This window comes from Furipterus horrens, unplaced genomic scaffold (assembly GCF_987537825.1).
Source record: "Furipterus horrens unplaced genomic scaffold, mFurHor1.1.pri manual_scaffold_2, whole genome shotgun sequence".
NCBI lineage: Eukaryota > Metazoa > Chordata > Mammalia > Chiroptera > Furipteridae > Furipterus > Furipterus horrens.
This window is the reverse complement of record NW_028327172.1, coordinates 38,761,390-38,782,956: the sequence shown is the minus strand read 5'-3', so window position 1 is coordinate 38,782,956 and position 21,567 is coordinate 38,761,390. Positions and strand designations below refer to the sequence as shown.

General features: G+C 42.6%; 1 protein-coding gene across 2 annotated transcripts in view; it reads right to left on the bottom strand.

Annotated features, from left to right (window-relative positions):
* The window catches only part of IRAG1 (inositol 1,4,5-triphosphate receptor associated 1), a 70,059-nt gene that overhangs the window by 14,517 nt on the left and 33,975 nt on the right, over positions 1–21,567 (bottom strand). For both annotated transcript variants that reach the window (XM_090264050.1, XM_090264053.1), the window contains exons 10-16: positions 15,288–15,318; positions 13,796–13,936; positions 12,625–12,756; positions 9,322–9,463; positions 6,254–6,303; positions 5,613–5,720; positions 3,679–3,746 (exon numbers count right to left, since the gene is read on the bottom strand). In XM_090264050.1, coding sequence (XP_090120176.1) covers positions 3,679–3,746; positions 5,613–5,720; positions 6,254–6,303; positions 9,322–9,463; positions 12,625–12,756; positions 13,796–13,936; positions 15,288–15,318 — 672 coding nt within the window. The remainder of the gene's footprint in view (positions 1–3,678; positions 3,747–5,612; positions 5,721–6,253; positions 6,304–9,321; positions 9,464–12,624; positions 12,757–13,795; positions 13,937–15,287; positions 15,319–21,567) is intronic.

The window sequence follows — 21,567 nt, the reverse complement described above, 5'->3', positions numbered from 1 at the left end:
TTCCCAGCCTGAAATTTTGAATGCTTTTTTTCTGGGATGACTTATGAGAATGAAACTCATTGTTCTCTCATGTCCATCAGGTCGACAATGTTTGTCATTATGCTCAGCTCTCAGTGACATGAGGGCTATTTTGTCAAAATGTGTTGTTTGACCATCAGATATATTAGAGTCTATTTTTTTTCCACGTGGTAAACAGTATTTGAAAGTGACTACTATACTTACCAATGTATGGATCTTATCCTCTTGGTCTGAGCAATGTCTCTAAGCCGTTCCTACTGCCACAGCTCCCTCAGACAGACCAGCCCAGGGGGCCTGCACTAGAAAAACTTCCTTACCCTGTCACTCAGTTCCAGATTTCTGGGGTCTACTGCTAGTTGATTGAGGGCTAATTCATTCTGGAATACTATCATCAAACAGGAGCTGCTTACTGTATGTATGTGATGTCATAGGAAGCTTTAAGCAATTTATCCTGGCTACTTCAAAAATGTAGAAAAAATGGTTATTTTAGAGATTATAGTTAAAATTGCTGTGATTTGTCAGTGTAATGGTCCCTTTTATAAAGCTAGTCCTGTATGTCATCTATCTCTGTGGCTTTGCTGACACCCCCATCCCCTGGTGAGTGGCTCCACATACACCCCTCACTCCCACCCCACTCTGCCTTCCACTCAATACCAAGCCAGTCACCAGGTCCTTTCACAACGCTCTTTCAAACACAGCTCTTAAATCTATCCTCTTCTCTCTAGTCATACTGGACTTCTTTCTGTTCTTCTAGTTGGAGAAACCATTAAAAGGTTAAGAACATGAATTCTGCTATTAGCTGTGTAACCTCAGGCCAGTGCTGATTTCTCTGAGTTTCAGTTTCCTCATCTAAAATAGGGATATTAATACTCTACCTATCTCATGTGATACTTGCAGGATTGAATTATATAATTAATGTAAATCAATTAGAACAGCACTTGGTGTAAAGTAAGCATGTAGCAAATAATAAGAGTAATTACTATTATCATCATCATCATTCCTTGACTCCATACTTACTCGCCTTAGAGCTTAGAATGCTGTGAACCTCTAGTTCATCTAGTTAATATAATTTTCTGATTTCACTTTAAAAGTAAATTCCAGAGAAAACATTTTCTGAGACCCTACCTCCCGCCACAATACAAAATCTGGGATAGGGTGCTCATTTTTGTGTGTATTGTTTCCTTAGCAACCAGTACTTCCTTGTGATATCACCCATCACATTGCATTATAATGGCCTATTTCCCATCTGTCTTTCCCATTAGAATGTGAGTGCTTTCTGGGTGCCTGGCCCTTGGTTATTAATTGTCAAAGAAATGAAAGAAAGAAAAACAATGAGTAAATAGCTCTTCTTACTTGTGAGACTGCTCATGAGCTTTGTTCTGTTTTAATCTTTATGACACTCTAAATATAGTAGTAGTCCCCTATGCTATACACCCAAAACTAATACAAAATAATATTGAATGTAAACTGTAATTTTAAAAAATTTAAATTAAAAAATTTATATATATTTATATATATATATATAAATCCCCTCTTATCTGTATTTTCACTTTGTGTGGTTTTAGTTACCCATAGTCCACCATGATCTGAAAACATTACATGGAAAATTCAAGAAATGAACAATTTATAAGTTGTAAATGGCACACTGTTCAGAGTAGAATGATGAAATTTTATGTTGTCCTGTTCAATCTCACCCTGGAGTTGAACCATCTTTGTCCAGCATACCCATGTTAAATGTTTCCAGTTTCATGAATTCAGATAGAAATCACTGAGCACGTTTTAGAAATCCACAGGGGGAAGCTGCTGTTAGTCCTGAATCCCTCCTTCTTTGAATACTTCCTCCCCTTTTTGCAGGCATCTGTATAGGCTGGGTGTATTCCCGGCGGGTGAGTCAGCCCCAGCATAGGCAATGTGCTAAGGCAATCTCTCTGGGTAGCCATAAGAGTGAGCTATAGACATCTTTGTCACCATTGATGCTCATTCATTGCCACTTCTGATTTGGGGCTGCTGCCTGTTGTCCCCAATTTTGCGCCTCACTATTTCCAACCAAGTGCTCAGATGGCTTGAACATTAGTTCCATGGGGTCCAAGCCCTGCCACATCATGACCAGTCTCTTGAGGAGAGTGGTGACATAAATCTTCTTCCCTTATTAGCTCTGCAGGCCAAGAGTTGGAAACAGAGCCATGTTGGGGGCCTTCCTGGAGAAGGGGTTGGTACACCCAAAGGCAGGATAGGAAGGGAGAAATTCTAGTATGCTTCTCACTCAGGGCATAAGCGACTGTTTCCAAAGAGATTCACAGGCTGTGATTCTAGGATCCTGGTAAGATTCTATAACCTCAGTTACTTCCATGCTGCTGTTAGCTTGTCATCCCTTTATAATTTCCTTATAGTGATCAGGAAAACAGGGAAACAAATGAACAAAAATAACCTATACAATATGAAGGACCTGTAAGGTATAAGGAGTAAGGTGGCAAAAAGAGGAAGTGCTGGGAAAACTTCAAGACTAATGTGGGGTCAGTCACTGGGGGATAAGTTTGTGGTTGGTATGCTGAGAGGGGAGGAAAATAGGCTAAGTCTGGGGGTGAGGAGCTTGGGAACTTGTCTGTACTGAAAAGGGGCCCAACGTAGACATTCCTTACCCGGTCAAACACAACTATTCTAACAGCAATGAAATATAAAGGACTAAAGCTGTCTCAAGGCAAGGAGGAAGGAAGAATAGAGGGGTATGTTTCTACCAAGTGAGGAAAGACACAAGGGAAAGTTCTGAGAGATGGCAGCTGTGATCCAGATGTTTTCCAGCAAGCAAATGAAAGAATTTGAAAAGCAAGTTATAAACTCCAAGTGTGTAGAAACAGCCTGCCTTGCTTTGGCTGAGGATAAAAGGCCTACAAATTGCACAGATGCCTAGGAAAGTTAGGCAAAGCAGACACTGTTGGTTGCCCATCTAGTAGTCATCTCCTTCCTGCTTCCTAACAGCAACATGATTTTGTTTAAGAATGTATTCTTTACCAAGTCATTTCGCTTCATGAGAAGCTGGCCCTCTCTCTCCATCTCCAGGGAATAGTTTAAGACCATGATGACAATCCCCTTCCCAAAGCCTTTGATTGGTGTTTAGAAAAGGGCAATGTTCCAAATCTGCCTACAAGATAAGAAGGAAGATTGAAGAAAGGCTTCTGGGTTCATTCCTAAAAAAATAACATGGGGAAAGATGGTCCCTTTTACTCCAGAAGTTGTCATGTCTGGATAGGATACCTGGAACTAACAGCCATTTGTCACAAGTGTCCTGATGAAGTCAACATATACAGTGGGCAGAGGCAAGGAAATTGTAGAAGCTGAGTCGGGCCCTGCTGTACCACACCGGGCACAGCCCCTCCTCTGGGCTTAGTTGGGGTTTTCTTGTATCTGTAGCCCAGAGAGTCCCAACCAACAGAGAAGCCTTCCAACTCTAGTAGACCCTTGACCTAAGCCACAGCTTCTTCTTAGTCCAGGAATTTTGCAAACTAGGTCTGAAATGTTTGTGGGTCTTAAGAGTCCCACTTATTTCCCATAGAACTTAATGTGCTTTCTGTCGCATTTTAGGAGTGAGGATAGGAAGAAAGGTGAATTGGGGACATTTTCCTCAGAGATCCCCAAAGTTCAGAGGAAAATCAACAAACTTACTTTTCCAAAAGTGCAGGCAGTGCTGATGTGACAGCAGGTAGATTGCCTTTCCCATTAGATGATTCCGACTGAATGGAAAAGAGGAGACAGAGAATTGGGGATTGTTAGGAAGGAAGAAACCAGAGCTGCTGGGTGTCTTGACAATGCTGGGGACGGAGGGACTGCTGCTGCTGCTGCTCCTCTTTCCCTGTCCTCACTCCTCACACTTTCAAATCTTCATCTGAGACCAGGCATTGGCCCTCTCCTCAGACCTTCCCTGTTCTCCTTTCCTTGATGTTCATTCCTTCTGGGGCACATGCAACTCGCAACTTTTACTTTTCCTCTTCTAAGTGTTGTTGAGTGAAGAGAAGAGTTTACATCTGAGGCCCCATACTGGAGAGGAGCCCTCAGTTTTTCTGTCCCCCATTTACTGACTTGGACTAAATACCAGTGGTCCTCCTATCAAACAGGCCCCAGAGTCCCTGGGGTAGATTCATGCAAGTCTGTCACTGCCCTGGAGATACAGCTCCAAGCACAGTTCCCTGGGGATGCCCATCATTACTAAAAGCTCAAGCCATCACAACTTTCTTTATAATGAATTCTCTAGGATTACCACATTGTTTTGTTGCAATAGATTTGATTTAAGGAATAGTATAAGAAATAGATCCTTTAAAACACACTAATTAGCCCTCCTTAACCTCCTTTAAAATTGTTTTTGTTTGTTTAGGCTCCTTTGTTTCAGTGGGTGATTTGGGAGTTTAGGTTGATTTCAGAGATGATTGAAATGTTCAAGGCAGGAAGAAGTAAAAGAAGTTAAAGGGTTATTGCTACCTATTGACACAATAGAGCTTGAATCTACTTTACCTACTGCTTACGCAATCAGATTGTTTCCTTACAGATTACTGCTAGTCATGGACATGGGCATCAAGAAGCAACTGGAGAAGAATTAGGGGTTTTAGATAGGATTAACTAGATTCACAAAATATTTGGATCTGGAAAATATTTTGTTATATAGAAATTGTCTTTGTTTAAAAAAATTGAAATGGACTTTTTCTCTGATTATAAATAATACATTCTTATTATAGAAACATAGAAAGGCATCAGGAAGATAAAAATCACTTGTGGTTTTACCATTGGCCGTTGATAACCATTATAAACAGTTTTACATACATGCTTCCAGAATTTTCTGTCTACACATAGAAAACCACTTAGAAAAAAAAAAAACTACACAACAGAATTATACTGTATATACTATTTTAAATTGCATTTTACTAATAATTATGAAAAGTTTTTTATGTCAATAAATACAGGGTGGGGCAAAAGTAGGTTTACAGTTGTGAGTATATGAAAGAGTTTATTCTTATATTATTGTTTATTAATTATTGTATTATTTTCCATATAACTGTAAATGACTGTAAACCTACTTTTGTCCCACCCTGTATTTATATTCCAATCATTATTTTTAGCAACTGCATAGAAACCCCTTATAGAGATGTCCATAATTTATTTAACCAATCTCTTATTAATGGACATTTGAGTAGTCTCCAGTTTGTCATCATTGCAAACAATGTTGCAATGAATGAAGGTAGGATAATATTGGGTTTAAGAATTCAAGCTCTGGAATCAGAGAGCCTATGGTTCAAAGCTCAACCTTCCGCTGTTTAAGCCCATTGAAGAGTGGGACAAAATCGTACCTACCTTGGAGGGTTGTGGTTTGAGCATGAAAAAAGAGACCACTTGTAAGGAACACAGCACCTTGCTCAAGGATATCGAGTTGTATTCTAAGGTCAGTGGAAGACATGGAGCCTGGTCTACATTGAGCTTTTTAAGCCCACAGCCCAGAAGCTGTGCTGAAAATGTCCTCACTTTGTTGACCGTGCCACTATCTAGGTCACCCCCATACTATGAGCCTGAGGGATCAAATAGGACCAGCAGGCAAGCATCATCATACTCACCAGGGCCGGTAAGGAGGGGATGGACGATGAGCTTGGAGACTGGCTGGGCAGGTTCAGGGCATTAAACTTGGGAACCACGGCAACGCTGACCCTCCGGCGGGGCATGTTCTGTAGAAAGACAAGTGACCAGGCCCACTGTCATGGAGGGAGCAGCACCCACAGTTCAGAAAGGCCCTGGAAATACCTACTCATTCCTAATGTTGTAATAGCATTCACAGGATACTTTGGCTTTGGGATAGTGATGGTGGTGGGAGTTGGTGTGGAGAGAGTAGCCAAAGTTGATATAAATTTTCTATCACTGGTGATGTCTCAGCATGTTTCTATTTTAGTTTACTAAGTCCTGAAGAAATGAAACAGAAATGACCCCGGTCTCTGGGTAACATCCTGGATAGTGTATGAAAATTATAGCAATAGCAAGGTTTAGGCATCATTTCATGTTCATTTAAGGGATGGTACAGTCAGGAAAACCATGAGCAAGAGAAGGTTAAGGATGAGCGAGCAGGTGTGAGGAGTGGAATTAGAGACTCTGTCCAGAGGTTCTCTGCCATCCATGAATTCAAGAATGAATGCTCTCCTGGGTGACTGTGGAAACTTCTGTTGTACTTCCCCTGGGAGCCCTGGTATTCCTTGAACATGCATACCTTTCCCAGAGTGAGGGACATGGACCGTGCTGTGCGAGGGACCCCGTCTTCTGCAACAGGAGGGAACAGAGAGAACTCAGGTAAGTTTTCAGGGTAGGCTCCGGCAGGAAATGGATAGTCAAAAACTAAGCCAAGATATCTAGGGGCCAGAGGCCCCATTGTCATGCTTTTCTTGGATTCTCCGGGTATTGCATCATCACTTCTGGCCCAGCCTGTACTTTTGGGGCCTGCACTTTTCCTGTGAGGAAAAGAAAGTGCTTTTTTCCTACCTCATACAGCCCAAGGCAAAAACAGACAAACTCCCTTGATTTCTTTCTCTGCTGTCTGGTTACCGATTCCACGCTCCCCCCCCCCGCCCCTCATCCAAGTTTTGTGTAAAGATGCTCTCCTTGCAAAGTCCTCACTTCCTATGGGAGTCTCAGCGGCAACTCTGCCTGGGTGTCCTAGGCCTCCTCTCAGACTGCATGCAGCACAGAGCCACATGCCCAGAACGGAGCTAACTCTGTCCCAAGGAGGCCACAGGATCAGCTAGGTTTCAGTTCTCGTTTCTTTTCTTGTATCTGAGTCTTTCCATTTCTTTTCTTGTAGATTCAGCTATTCTTTTAGACTAATGTTTGCTTTATTTTATCCAGCAAAAAGTATTTATGGCCAAAGGGTCTTCAAGTTTTCTAGTCAGCCAAAATAGCAGAACCAGAAAATATTCTTTATATATGAAAAGTTCATGCAAATTATTAAAATACCAATCTTACAAGTGGGCAAAAGATATAAGTAGAGAATTTATGAGAGGAGAAATACAAGTGTCCAGTCAACATCTGAAAAAGTAAGAAATACAAATTAAAACAATGAGATGAGATACAATTTTGATCCATCAAAGTTAAAGATATTTTTAAATAGAAAGGACAAAACTGACAGTGGCAAAATGAATTATTATTGTAACCCGTTAAATGGAAATATCAATAGTTTATTTGAAAATCATTTGCTTTAAGAGCCTGATAAGTATGTCTTTCCCCTGAGCTAGTATTTACACTTCTGGAATCTTATAGAAATAATCCAAAATGTGGAAAATCAACATGCTTCATATTTAGAAAAAATATAGATATTACTTTATAAAAAATAGATGTTATTCTTTTCTTTTAAAATCAGAGGTGGTTTTTTATTTTTTAAATCAGAGGTATTTTTATTTCACTGTAGTCTTTAGAGTATCAGGCAAAGACAATGATTTCCAGAAGTCATATTAAGACTTAAAAACAAACACCATATATTAGGGAATGGCCATAGTGTAGCTGATGCACACATATGCCGGGTGGGTGCCAGCCCCTCTGCACCAGCCCAAGTGGAAGTATAGTTTGGAAAACTGTAAGCACTTTCTCATGCCCCAGATGGAGGGTGGGACTGTGCAGTGTGCTCCCCATTGATGTCTGCTTACTTCTGTCACAGCACTGGCTGAGCTGCCCTGCCCTGCCCTGCCCTTCCCACAGGCTTGGGAACTCCTTTTGGTTAAGAGCTGTGTGTCCTTGATTTCTATATTCCAATCTTGTGGGCACATCAGAGGTGTTCAGTACACATGGGTACAATGAACAGGTAACTGCTCATTTCATGAATCTCGGCCAAGGTGGTTCTCAGTGGACATTGCACCTTGCAGGACAATAATGTGAGGGCCCATGCATTAGGATTTCTTTGATGGCAACTTTCCCAACTTCCAACCCTGACAGAGATCGGCTTGTTAGAGGCCCAGATGCATGTGGGTCAGGAACCTTGCTGCCAAGATCCAAAGCAGACAGTCTGGAGCTGGGAAGTGTCACTGATATTCCCCAGGAAACTTGTGAAACCTCCTGTTTATAAAGGTTTCTCCATCTGTTATAGTTTCTGTACTTTGCCTCCTCCTGCTCTTGGTAACACGGATGTTTGCATTCCATGGGATTCCTGTTGCTGAAATGCCTGTTTCTCCTGCTAACACAACGGCCATTGGCCAGAGCCTAAACCCTGGCAGTGCCCAAGGAGCCATCCTGTTCCAAGGCACTGTCTTGCTCCTTGGCTGCTTCAAGGCCTCCTAACTTGTCTCTCCATCCCTCAACACCCACACTCCACTCATGCATTACCTGCTCTGCAGTCAGTCAAATCTAAAATTACACTCTGACAACTGGTGATGTCAACTCACCAGTGACTCCTCATTGCCTAAGGGACAAAGGCCTGGCATGTGGCCCTGGCCTACCAAGTCTCACCTTCAACCTGTCAGTATCACACCCCAGCACTGCAACCACATCAAACTATTTGTTTTGTGTTCTTCCCATACCAGCCCCACACCTCTGCACATGCTATTGACTCCACCTGGATGTCTCTCTCCCTTTTGCCTGGAGAACTCCTATGTAAAACTTTCCTTGACCCCCTCACATAGAATCAGGTGGTCCCTCCTCTGTGCTCCTATAGCAACTTTATAGAACAATGTTAAAAAGAGAATATTTCTTTAAAGCATTTGTCTTGCCCATGAGTCTGCTATTTATCTCAGCACTGTCTCTTTTAGCCAGGCTCTCCCCCACCCCCACTGCCCAGGCTTCATCTTTCACCTGGGCTTTTGTAGCAGCAGCTTTGTGGGATTCCCTGTCTCAGACCTTGCCCCAGGAATGTACTGGCCTTACCATAGTCAGAGAGAACCTTCTAAACTCCATACATGGTCATGCCATTTTCCTGACTGAAATCCCTAATACTTCCCAGGATAAAGTCCAAATTCTTTAGTACGTGCTGCCTAAAAGGGGGCCACAAAGGGTCTGGGTTCCGTAGTTACACAATGGAAGTGAGCGCTCACAGCCTGTGGGCTTCATGTCAGCAGTTGGCTGCTCTGGGTATTATGTCAGAGGTCAGGAGGTGTTTGAAGCCATTCATGTTTTCTGGTTCCAGGCCCCCAGGCTCACTGTAGCAGCTGCTGCAAAGTCCTTGTGGGCAGCAGTGGGCAGGGGCAGAAAACCTTGCTCAACCTGAAGTAGGTCCTAGGGCAGCCCTCAGTCTTAGCCTAGGGACACCAGGGACCCACATTGCAGGCCCAAGACGAGGGCAGGACCCTGGTTCCTTACCAGAGGGGCCGCAGCTGCGGCTTGAATTCTGATTCGCCAGTTTTTTAAATTCCATGAGCTCTGCGTGGTCCTTCTCATACGTCCTCTTCAGATTCTCCACATACTGCATCATCACCTCTGTTGCCTTTGACATGCGCTTTTCCTGCAGGGGAGGAGAGCATGAACACACTGGCATTTGGAAGAAAGGCTTGTTGGCACTTGTTTGCACTGAGTGAGGCTCTGGACTGGGAGAAGCAAAAGGATACAGGGACCAGTCAGGTGTGCCGTCCACCATGTGTGCCGTCCACCATGTGTGCCAAGAGGGGCTCACAGGCACCTGCACTCAGAGAACAAGTACCAGCACAGCCACTGTGCCTCCGGTGGTAACAGGTTGAACAGAATGGGTCAGGAAGGCTTCATGGAAATGGTACGAAGTGGCTGTAGGGGTGTGGGCAGCACCCGGGTATTCGGATATGAATAAAAGGGACAAAGAGCATTCAAGACAGGGAACTCCAAGAGCAAGGGTCCAGAGACAGGGCACCCTAGGGCTTGTATCTAGGTAAAGGATTTATTCTCCAAACTGGAGTCCTTTGGAGAGTGAAAGGGAGTGCTATTAAGAATTATGCTAAGACCAAAGACCTAACTATAAGACCTGAAACAATAAAATACATAGAAGAAAACATAGGTACTAAACTTATGGAACTTGGTCTTAGGATTTTATGAATTTGACCCCAAAGGCAAGGGCAGTAAAAGCAAAAATAAATGAATGTGACATATCAAAGTAAAAAGCTTCTGCACGGCAAATGAGACCATCAACAAAACAAAAAGGCAACAAACTGAATGCGAGAAGATACTGGCAAGCAATACCTCCAATAAGGGGCTAATATCCAAAATATATAGAGAACTCATACAACTCAACAAGAAAAAAAAACAACAACAATCCAATAAAAAAAAGATATGGGCAGAGGCCCTGAACAGACAATTCTCCCAAGAAGACATACAAATGGCCAACAGAATATGAAAAGATGCTCAACTTTACTAGTTATAAGGAAAATGCAAATCAAAACTACAATGAGATATCACATCACACCTATTATAATGGCTATTATTGACAAGGTGATAAATAACAAGTGTTGGGAAGGCTGTGGAGAAAAAGGAAACCTCATTCACTGCTGGTGGGAAACAGTATGGAGGTTCCTCAAAAAATTAAGAACAAGGCCACCATATGACCCAACCATACCTCTTCTGGGCATCTACGCAAAAGATATATGAACCTCTATTTCATTGCAGCATTATTCACAGTGGCCAAGGCATGGAAAAAATTGAAATATCCTTTAATAAAGGACCGGATAAAGAAAATGTGGTACATATATACAATGAGTACTACCCAGCCATAAGAAAGAATGAAATACTGCCATTTGCTACAACATGGATGGATGTTGAGAATATCATGCTAAGTGAAATAAGTCAGATTAAAAAAAAAGTGATTTCACTCAGATGTGGGGTATAAAACAGAAAGCAACAAATGAACAAACACAACAGACAACAACTCATAAATACAGACAACAGTACAGTGGTTACCAGAGGGGAATGAAGTGAGTGGAGGGAGAAGAGGATAAAGCGAATCAAATATATGGTAATGGAAGGAGATTTGACTTTGGATGGTGAGCACACAATGTAATATACAGATGATATATTACAGAATTGTACACTTGAAACATATAACTTTATTAACCAATGTCACCCTAATAGATTTAATAAAACTTAGAAAATGGAATTATGCTGGGATAATAGGCAAATAACAGGACTGTCTATAAAGCCTGGAAAGTATAGGTCATCCCCTTGAGTAGGAATCAGCAAGCAATTGGGTTTGTTCACAAGAAGAAAAGGTAGTTAGGACTGGGTTATAAAGGATCTTGTCTTAAAGTAACGGGGTGGCATAATCAGGCCACCGGTGGAAATTAGACTGACGGGACAGAGACTGGTGGTGGGAAGGTGTGTCTGAACCAGTCTGGTGGAACAAGAGAGAGAGGTAAGGACTGAGACTTGGAAGCTAGGGGCAGGGAAGCCATTTGGAGAAGGCTGAAGACTGAAGTGAGTACCACACATGGGCCTCAAAACACGTTTGGGAGAGACCTGTACAGATAAGAAAGATTTTCCTCTGCTTATACCCCTTGGATCCCTCAGAGAGCCCAGCTCAGAGCCTGACTGGCCACAGAGAGACATGCTCAGTGACCATGCCCTGGAAAAGTTCTCTGTAGCCAAGAGCTGAGACCAGCCACTTCCTTTGGGTTCTCCCTCTGTGGCTGCTCCCAGCTGGATTGACTTCCTGGGTGCTGCTGCTGAGTCAGGTGCTTTTTCCCCAGAAGACAGAGGGGTGGGACAGCCAATGGCTTGTCCTTCCTTCATTCTACAAGAATTGCTTGGGGCCATGCTCCAGGAACACCCCACTGATGCAATCTATGCAACAGGACACAGGTCCAAGGTAATAGCAGCAGTAATAATGACATTCAGGTTTTTGCAAGTATTATAGCAACCTACATGGCAGATACTATCATCAGCCACATTTTATGGCTGGAGAAGCTGGAATACAGAAAGCTGGGCAACTAGCCCAAGGCCACAGAGTGAATCCTGGTGGAGATGAGATTAGACCTCAGGCAGTCTGATCCTATGACACCATCTGGGATCAGGGCAGTGCTCTGCACGCCTCAGAACTTCAAAGTGGCTGACGGGGAGCCAAACCCGGCTGGCACCCCAGCTCTGCCACTCTGAGTGCTACTGCTTTTCTGAGATGTCCTGTCTTCATCAGGGGATAGGATATTTACTTTAACAGGGTTGCTGGAAGGATTAAATGAAACAAGACAGTTTTTCCTAATGCATGCTTGCCAAATACTGGTTCTGTGGGAGTTGAACAGGCATTTTGTGAGAAAAATAAAAGGTGTACTGGTGGTTCTTCAGTCAAATACATTTGGGAAATACAGAGGTAAACTTAACAGGCTTCTTCACTGTAAGACTTCTCAAAAGGCTTGACTATTCCACTATGCATTAGAAATCTTGAACAAAAGAAGGGAGTATGCAGTAGTTCTACACCTATGTGTCCACAGAAAGCTTTTTTCTAAAGAGCACTTGAGGGTTTAGTAGTCCACCAAAAAAAAAAAAAAAAAAAAAAACCTCTGAAAAAACCACAATAATGTACATAGGCTGCCTGTCACAGAGGAAGCCATCAGTGAGTGGCATCTTTAGTTGTCACTGCTTACATGATTGTTTTAGTTACTGTGGGCAGAGCAGAGCCAGTGAGCAGGGCTGGGAGCTGGAGAGGCTCACCTGCCGGATGGCCCCCACAATCTCAGCCCGGCTGGAGAGGCGGGCAGCCAGGCGGTGCAGGACAGCGATGTCCTCCAGCAGCTTCTGGTAGGTCTCCCGGTGCTCACCATGGTGCCAGAGTGAAGCTGAAGACTGAGGAGTGAGAAGGAACATCACCTGGGGTCCTCACCGGATGAGCCCTGGTCCCCGTCCTGTCTGAGAAGAGTGGCCTCTGCAGGCCCGGGGCTACAGCTTCTTCTGGGGATTAGAGAAGCCCAATGTGGACACTCTATATGATGGGGGACCCCCCAAAAACCGAAATTATCTTCTGGAGAACTGGTCCCTTATAGTACAGGCTCCCCCCACTAAGTGAGTGTTCTAGGAACCCATCTGTATCAGTGTACTAGGTGGCGTTGTTGTGAGAGGCTGCGTTCGGCTTCAGTGAATTTTATTTTGAAGTCACTCTTTCAACACATTCGTCCATTTCATGATGAGTGATTTATAAGCTCACCTGCCCACACCATGCTGAGTGCCTAGCAGTTTTTGACCAAAAATGGCATGACCCCCATGCCCCACCCTCCCTATTCACCCACTCTTGTTCCAAGCAACGTTTTTTGTTTCCCCTGATGAAAAAAAAGTCCTCAAAGGGAAACATTTTGCCTACATGGAAGGGGTGAAACAAAAAATAGCAGAAGCACTAAAAGGCATCAAATTGATAAGTTCAAAGACTGTTTTGAGCCATAGAAAAAAAGTCTTGATAGGTGTATTGCATCAAATGGAGAGTACTTTGAAGGTGACTGAAGTTTAAACACATGCGAATAAATACACAATTTTTTATAAATAAATTCCTGGAATTTTTTGTGTCTCCCCTCATACTAGTGGCCTAAAAGAAGGGAATCACATCCAGGTCCCTGGATCTCAGGAGCTCCCTTTGCCATCCCAAGTCACTCAGCCCCTCCTGAGGAGCTCCCCAGGGCTCAGAAGGCTTACCCACAGCCCTGAGGTAACCAGGCCTCAGGATCTCCACCTCGGCTCCTCCTAGCACTCTGAGGATGACCATCTGGCTCAGGGCCTTGGCCTGATTCCTCCTTTCCAGAAACACTACTTGGTGATTGAGAAAAGCAGGTTACCCACCATAGCCCTTGGAGACAGTCCCCCCTCCGACAGGTCCCCAATCAGGACCCGCAATTACCGTAATGGAAGCTTTGAAGTTCTCCAGTTCCTTCTCAGTATTCTCTTCCGTCAGGTTGCGTTCCCTTTCAGCCTGGTTAATTCTAGACTCTAAGGTATAGCTGTCATTTCTAAAGGCCAAGGACAGTTGTACAAACACGTTCTGTTGGGAACAAGAGTATAGGAGAGGTGTTAGGAGGAATTATTGCAGAGAGCAAGGCTGCAGGTGTGTTTCTTGCATGAGCCTTTTACATCAGTTCCTGGAACCAGTCACCAGAGCGGCCATGTACATGGGAAACTCCCTTTACAGTCAAATACACAAAGGATGGTGAAACAGTAACCTGAGGTCCATGCGAGGTCCTCCCCAGGATCGGAAGACCAATGCATTTTACTGAGGAAAAATAAGAAAATAATGCTTGGCTTTTCCCCGAACTTCAAGAAAATAACATCCTGTATTTGGGTTTAGATAAACTTGGGCCAACACAGTGGATTATGTAAGCAGTTTAGATTCACGCAAGGATTTATTACACGTGAATTATGGAGGTTTCGCATGAAACTACTGTAAAGAAAATTTGAAACATAAGCCTTGTTCACTTAAAGCAAACTCTAACTAGCATCTTGCCTGAGTAGTCCAAGTGCTCCTTTGAAAGCAGCTTTAAGAGCTGCCAGGAGATTAAGTAAGGCCAGGTAGGATTCGATCAGGAACTTTCTGGAACAAATATTCCATGCCAAAAAATGCAGCCTGTGTGAATGAACTTTGAAAGGTGATGTTGATCATACATGGAATTCCTGGAATAATGGGAAACTCCCAGGGAGGAGAAATAAACAGATGGACTACACAGGAAGGAAGCAACGGCCTTCAGTTTTACGGCTCTCGTTGCCCTGCCTGAGTCAAATGGTAGCAGATTTACGGCATTGGGGTGAGAAAACTCTGCCTGAGCTTCTGAATCAGTTTGTGTAACAAGGCCGACAGTGGGCAGAAATCTCTAGACAGAGAACTGAAGGCCCTGAACTGACCCAGTGATGAGGATGATGGCAAGACTGAAAGCTCCTCCTTGTTGAGCATCTACTACACCCCAGCAACGCTATGTGTTTTAGGTACCTTAGCTCATTTACTCCCACAAAACACGCTCTATAGAACCTGTTATGTACACATATGGGTAAAGAGACCAAGACCAAAAAGGTCATTAACTTGTTAAAGGGGATGCAGAGTAGCAGAGCCAGGATTCAACCACAGACTGATTCCAAAGCCTGTGCTACTTCTGCCATGCTGAGTGCTGATGGTGTCAGTATACATCTGAGGACAGAAGCTGGCCCTTGGAAACCTCCCATGGCCCACCTTCACCAAGGTCGGTGGGTGGGGAGTGTGTCGTACCCAAGCCTCAGTCCAGTTAAGTTTATCAATAATGCTCAATGTTTAATTCTCTATACCTGGATCAGCCCCTCAATGAAAGAGTAAATAAAACCCGTCAAGCCCAGGCTTCATAATTTCATAAAGCACTCGAGTTACTTACCTCAACTTCCTTTTCAGTGAGTGGAGGAGCACTGTGAAAAAGAAAAGACACACAAATGAACTTTATCCAGCCTGTGAAATGAACAAAAAGGTGAATTTGAACAACCAGCAGACCACAGGTTCCAGAAGCAGAGTAAACAGAGTTAAAGAGATGTAAAAGATTCAGAGTACACTTTGTGTGAGCTCTGTAATCTGTGAGATATTGACTCCTACAGAGGAAGTGTGGTGGAAAATATTAGATCCCGGGTCAGTCCTCTACCAGTGTCTCTATTATTGTGACTTTGGACAAGTTATTTTAACTTCTCTCTGTTTGCTCATCTTACAGGAGTCTTATAAGGAATGTATGTACATATGTCTGTGTAAGTGTATGTGTATATATATGTGTATATATATTCACACATATATGATACCCACACATGTATTTATGTATAAATGTGTGTGCACATGTGTGTATACATGATACCCACACTCAGATGTTAGCTATTATGACTCATTCACAGGCTTGTTTTGAGGACTTAAGAAGAAAATGCATGTGGTACATACTTTATAAACTGTACACATCTAAGCAGCTGTTATTTTGGGGGAGCTATCCAGCTTTGCACAGCCTGACACTCCTCCTGCCTCTGAGGATTGTGACAAGGGTATATGTGGGCCAAAGGATAAAAGGTAGGAAAGAGTGGTCAGGGCTCTTCTCCACAGCAAGAACCACTTCCGATAGCTGGAATCAGGGATTGTGCAAGAACGTCCTAGCTCCCAGCGGTGTCGTTCTGAGAGGGTCCTCGTCGTGTGTGGTTCCCACAGCAAGCAGTCCCTGCAGGTGCGTGCGCACTGTGTTCCTGTTGCTGCTGCTCTCGTTGGTAGCTAAAGCTAGCCCTGATCTGAAAGCCGGACAATGTAAATAATGCACGGGCCCTTTCCTGTGCTGGGGTGGGAGGACTGGGAGAGGTCCTACCAGCGTCACAGGACTTGGCAACAGAATGTGCCATTGATAAGACTCTCAGGAAACACAGCTTCCTCCCTTTGACAGGTGTGGAGGAACCCCAAGAGCAAAGGTAGGGGTCAATTATCTCTGCAAGGGCCTGGTTCTCACCTCGACAAGGGACTGTGAGCGCCTTCCTGTCAGGATGAAGCAACAAGACCCCATGGGCAGCAAGTCAGCAAAGTACAGAGCATGAGATAAACAACTGCAAAGATGTTTGGTGCTTACAATTCTTGTCACAGCCCCACCCGTCAAGCCCTTTCTGCTGTGGGCCAGCCAACATAATCTTATAGAGCATGCACACATTGCATAAATGATTTATCAGAACTCATTAAGCTTGCCTTTGACTCCTGGCTTTGTTTGGATATTACATGGTATTTACAGATTTTTACCACTTATTAACCAAACTTATTTTTCTAGTTTCATGACCCATTTTCCACCTTTTTCTTTCTTTTTTTGCTATAGAACACACTTTTCAAAAAAAAAAATGTACAAAGCCCTGAGGACTCAGGGGGTTGTGATTTAGTTAAAGAAGCCACATGACATAGCCAGCACCTGATACAGAGAGCTATGCTTTGTGAACTGGCATAGGCAGTGAGGGGGCAGAGCCTTGGGCCTCCAAAAGGACACAGGTCTAGCAGGTGATATACAAGGAGACCACTCTGGATGGCTTTGCCTGCCTAAAATTCAAACTCCCTTAATAGGCCTTAGAATAAAATCAAGGCCCTCTGTGAATGGGGGTCTACCAGACTTCCCACTCTCCAGCCACGTTGACTATTCTGTGACTTCAAACACACCTCATTGTGGCCCCAGGGCCTTTGCAGTTACCATTCTTTCATTGTTTTTTTCTACTCTCTTTTGTAACAATTTTATTGAAATATAATTCAAATTCTATAAAATTTACAATACAGTAGTCCCTGTCTATATCATGGTTCACTTATTGCAGCCTCACTGTATCACGGGATTTTAAAAAATATTATATTTAATTATCGCGGATTTTTCGCTATATCGTGGGATTTTGTGGTACTGTATATGTACGTTGTTAAAGTTTCGTAAGTTTAAGAGTGTAGAATAAATGTAAGGTTCCTACTTTGCGGGGGGGTCTAGAACGTCATACCTGCGATAGGTAAGGGAATACTGTACAGTAGTTTTTAGTAAATTCACAGAATTTTACAACCATCACTACAGTCAATTTTAGAACTTTTTCATCATCTCCCAAGAAAACCCTGTACCCATTAATTAGCAGTCACTCTATCTTTCCCAGCCCCCTACACTCAGCCTCAGCCCTAGGCCACCACTAATGTACTTCTTGCCTCTATGAATTTCCTTATTCTGGATATTTCTTACAAATGAAATCATATAACATGTAGTTTTCTGTGATAGTCTTCGTTCACTTAGCATAATGTTTTTAAGGTTCATAGGTTTAAGGTAATGTTTATAGCACATATCAGTATTTTATTTTTATGGCTGAATAATATTCCATTGTATAAACATATCACATTTTGTTTATCCATTCATCAGTTCATGGACACTTGGGTTGTTTCCATTTTTTGGCTACTATGACAATGCTATTATTGAACATTTATGTACAAGCTTTTGTGTGGACATATACAAGGTCTGTCCAGAAAAAGTCCAGCCATTGTTAATATAACAAGAACAGTTAGCATGACACTGATGTAACATGGCAGTCAAGGAGAGTGAACTGGAATGTATGTGTGTGAACAATGATGACTTCACTGTACTAGTCAGGGGGGGTGGTAGGTGCCATTGAGCGAGCATGTGTACTGTGTGGCCATTGCATTCAAAATGACTGAGTGAGTAGAGCAACGATTCTGCATCCAATTTTGCATTAAGCTTGAACATTCCCCCTTGGAAACTATTCAGATGATTCAGAAGGCTGCAGCCATGGGCAACTGGTGATTGTTAGCTTTACCATGACAACATGCCTGCTCATGCAGAATGTCTTATGCAGAATTTTTTTGTGAAACATCAAGTCACCCAGGTGACTCAGCCCCCTTCCAACCCTGATTTGACACCATGCAACTTCTGACTTTTCCCGAAACTAAAACCACCTTTGAAAGGAAAGAGATTTTAGACTGTTGATGAGATTCAGGAAAATATGACAGGACAGCTGATGGTGATTGGGAGATCTGTGTGAGGGCCCAAGGTGCCTACTTTGAAGGGGACTGAGGCATACTGTCCTATGAACAATGTTTCTTGTATCTTCAATCTTCTTCAATAAATGTCTCTATTTTTCATATTACATGGCTGGATATCTTCTGGACAGACTTGTATTTTCATTTCTCTTTGCTATATACCTAGGAGTGGAATTGCTGGTCCATATGGTAACTATGTTTAACTTTTTGAAGAACTGTCAAACTGTTATTCTGAAGTGGCTATACCATTTTGCTGAGGATTCCAAATCCTCCATGTGGTTATTGTTCATCTTCTTTTAGTATAACTATTCTAGTGGATGTAAAATGGTATCTCATTATCATTTTGATTTGCATTTTCCTAATGACTATGTTGAGCATTTTTTTTTAAAGATTTTACTTATTTATTTTTAGAGAGAGGGAAAGAGAGGGAGAATGAGAGGGAGAGAAACATCAATGTGTGGTTGCCTCTTGCATGCCCCCAGCTGGGGACCTGGCCTGCAACCCAGGCATGCACCCTGACTGGGAATCGAACCAGTGACCCTTTGGTTTGCAGGCTGATGTTCAATCCACTGAGCCACACCAGCCAGGGTATGAGCATATTTTATGTGCTTATTAACTCCTCATATGTATTCTTTGAAGAAATGTCTACTTAAGTCCTTTGCCCATTTAAAAACATTAGTTGCCCTTTTATTGAATTACAAGAGCTTTTTATATATTGTGGAAATAAGTCCTTTATCAGATATATGATTTGCAAATATTGTTTTCCATTCTGTGGGTTGTTGTCTTACTTTCTTGATGGTATTATTGTTTGCATCACAAAATTTTTAAATTTTGATGAAATACTATTCATCTATTTTTCTTTTGTTGCTTGTGATTTTGGTGTCATATCTAGAAACCACAGACTAACCCAAGGTCACAAAGATTTGCTCTTATAGTTTAACAGTTTAAAGCATTACATTTAGACCAGTGGCCCATTTTGTATATTGTTAATTTTTGTATATTGTGTGAGGTAGGGTACAATTTTATTCTTTTCCATGTGGCTATCTTGTCATCCCAGAATGATTTGTTGAAATTACTGTGCTTCTTGTCTGGGAATTTCTTCACTGAAAGCTTTACATGGATAACTTCTTTTTGTCACTTGTATGTCTCAACTTAATTACTACTTTATCATAGAGGCCTTCTTTGACTCTCTACCCAATGGTCCATTCTCTTGTTATTTTCTTTCTGTGCCCATTTCATGGTCTTCCTAGAATTTTCGCTACGTGAATATTATTTGTCTCCCCACCCAAAACGTAAGTGCTATGAGAACAGGGACTGTGTCTTCTTGTTCTCCATTCTAATGTGTGGCACATATGAGTACTCAATGAATATTTGTTGATTAAATGACTGTTTATTGCTCCTGTTGTTACTTGACCCTGTAATACCTTATCCAGTGACATCTCTTCTTGGCACTCTTGTTAACCAACCACTGACCATGCTCCTAATTTGGGTTCTAGACCTGGTTTTCCTACCAAATCCATTCAGATTGATGACCCTATGAGTTCCTTCTTGGAATAGTTCAATCTCAAGTCACATAGTTCACACAGAACATGAAACAAACTCCTTCTGCATACTAAAACTCAAGTGTACTCTTTCCATTTCTGCTGGGGAAAGGAATCTTGAAGATCTGGCTTCCTTCTGTTGGATGGCATCTTACATGACAGTTTGTCTTTATCTCCTAACCCCAACCCAGAGCTAGAGCTAGCTTTCTTGGACCCAATTTGGAAACAGCTTCTACTGAGGTCAGAAGCAGGGAGGCTGATTTAGTGGTTGGAGCAGAGAGGTTGGGGATGGGCACCATGGCTGTTGACACAATGCACTAGAGACACAGATTTCAGTCTACAGCCTGGACCACATGCTCCAGAAGCTGATCTTATTCATTGACCATGCAAGCCCAGTCTGGCCTCATGGTTGACAGCTGGTAGCTGTTAACTCACTCAAGGCAATAGAACTGCTCAGTCTCCCTCTCCTAGGGAAGCTGGGGAAATGTAATGAGCTGGAGGTGTGCCCTAGTTGTCCTAATTGTCTTCCACTTTACAGAGGAAAAAGAAGCCAATAACACTCTTGACCATCAGGTTCCTTGTAAACCAGAGAGCACTGGTGATTGTTCTGGTACTTTTAACAGGCCCCTGGTATAGCTGAAAAGGCAACTCAGTCCACCCTGAATAAATTTTTGGCTTCCTCACCTGCCAGCATGTTGTTTTGCTTCTCTCTTTTCTCACTAAGATAAACAAAATAAAATCTTCCTTTTCTCCCTCACTGGGTTGTCACAAACACCAAAAGACATACAGCATGTAAAATGATCTGTCACCTGCAGTGCACATGGGTGCTTCTCCTTTGGTTTCCTCTCTGGACACTCTCTCTGCGCCTTTCCGACAGGTGAACTGGCCTAAGTCACTCCCTCCTCCAGCTGTGAACTCAACCTGCTTCTGACTTGTTTCTAGCACTTTTCTTTCTTTATTTTTTACATTTTGGAAAATTCCCATGGAATTTTATTTAATTTTTAAAATATATTTTATTGATTGTGCTATGACAGTTGTCTCAATTTTCTCCCTTTGCCCTCTTCCACCCAGTACCCCCCTTCCCTCCAGCAACCCCACTCCCATTAGTTCATGTCCATGGGTCATGGGGATAAGTTCTTTGGCTTCACCCTTTCCTATATTATTCTTAACATCCCCCTGTCTATTTTGTACCAACCAATTATGCTTCTTGATCCCTGCACCTTTTCTCCCCATTTTCCCTCTTCCCCCTCCCAGCTGATAACCTTCCAAATGATCTCCAGATTCATAATTCTGTTCCTGTTCTGATTGTTTGCTTAGTTTGTTTTTTCTTAAATTCAGTTGTTGATAGTCATGAATTTGTAGCCATTTTAATGTTCATAGTTTTAATCTTTTCCTTGAATAAGTCCCTTTAACATTCCATATAATAAAGGCTTAGTGATGATGAACTCTTTTAGTTTTACCTGGTCTGGAAAGCGCTTTATCTGCCCTTCCATTCTAAATGATAGCTTTGCTGGATAGAGTAATCTTGGTTGTAGGTTCTTGCTTTTCATCACCTTGAACACTTCTTGCCAGTCCCTTCTAGCCTGCAAAGTTTCTTTTGAGAAA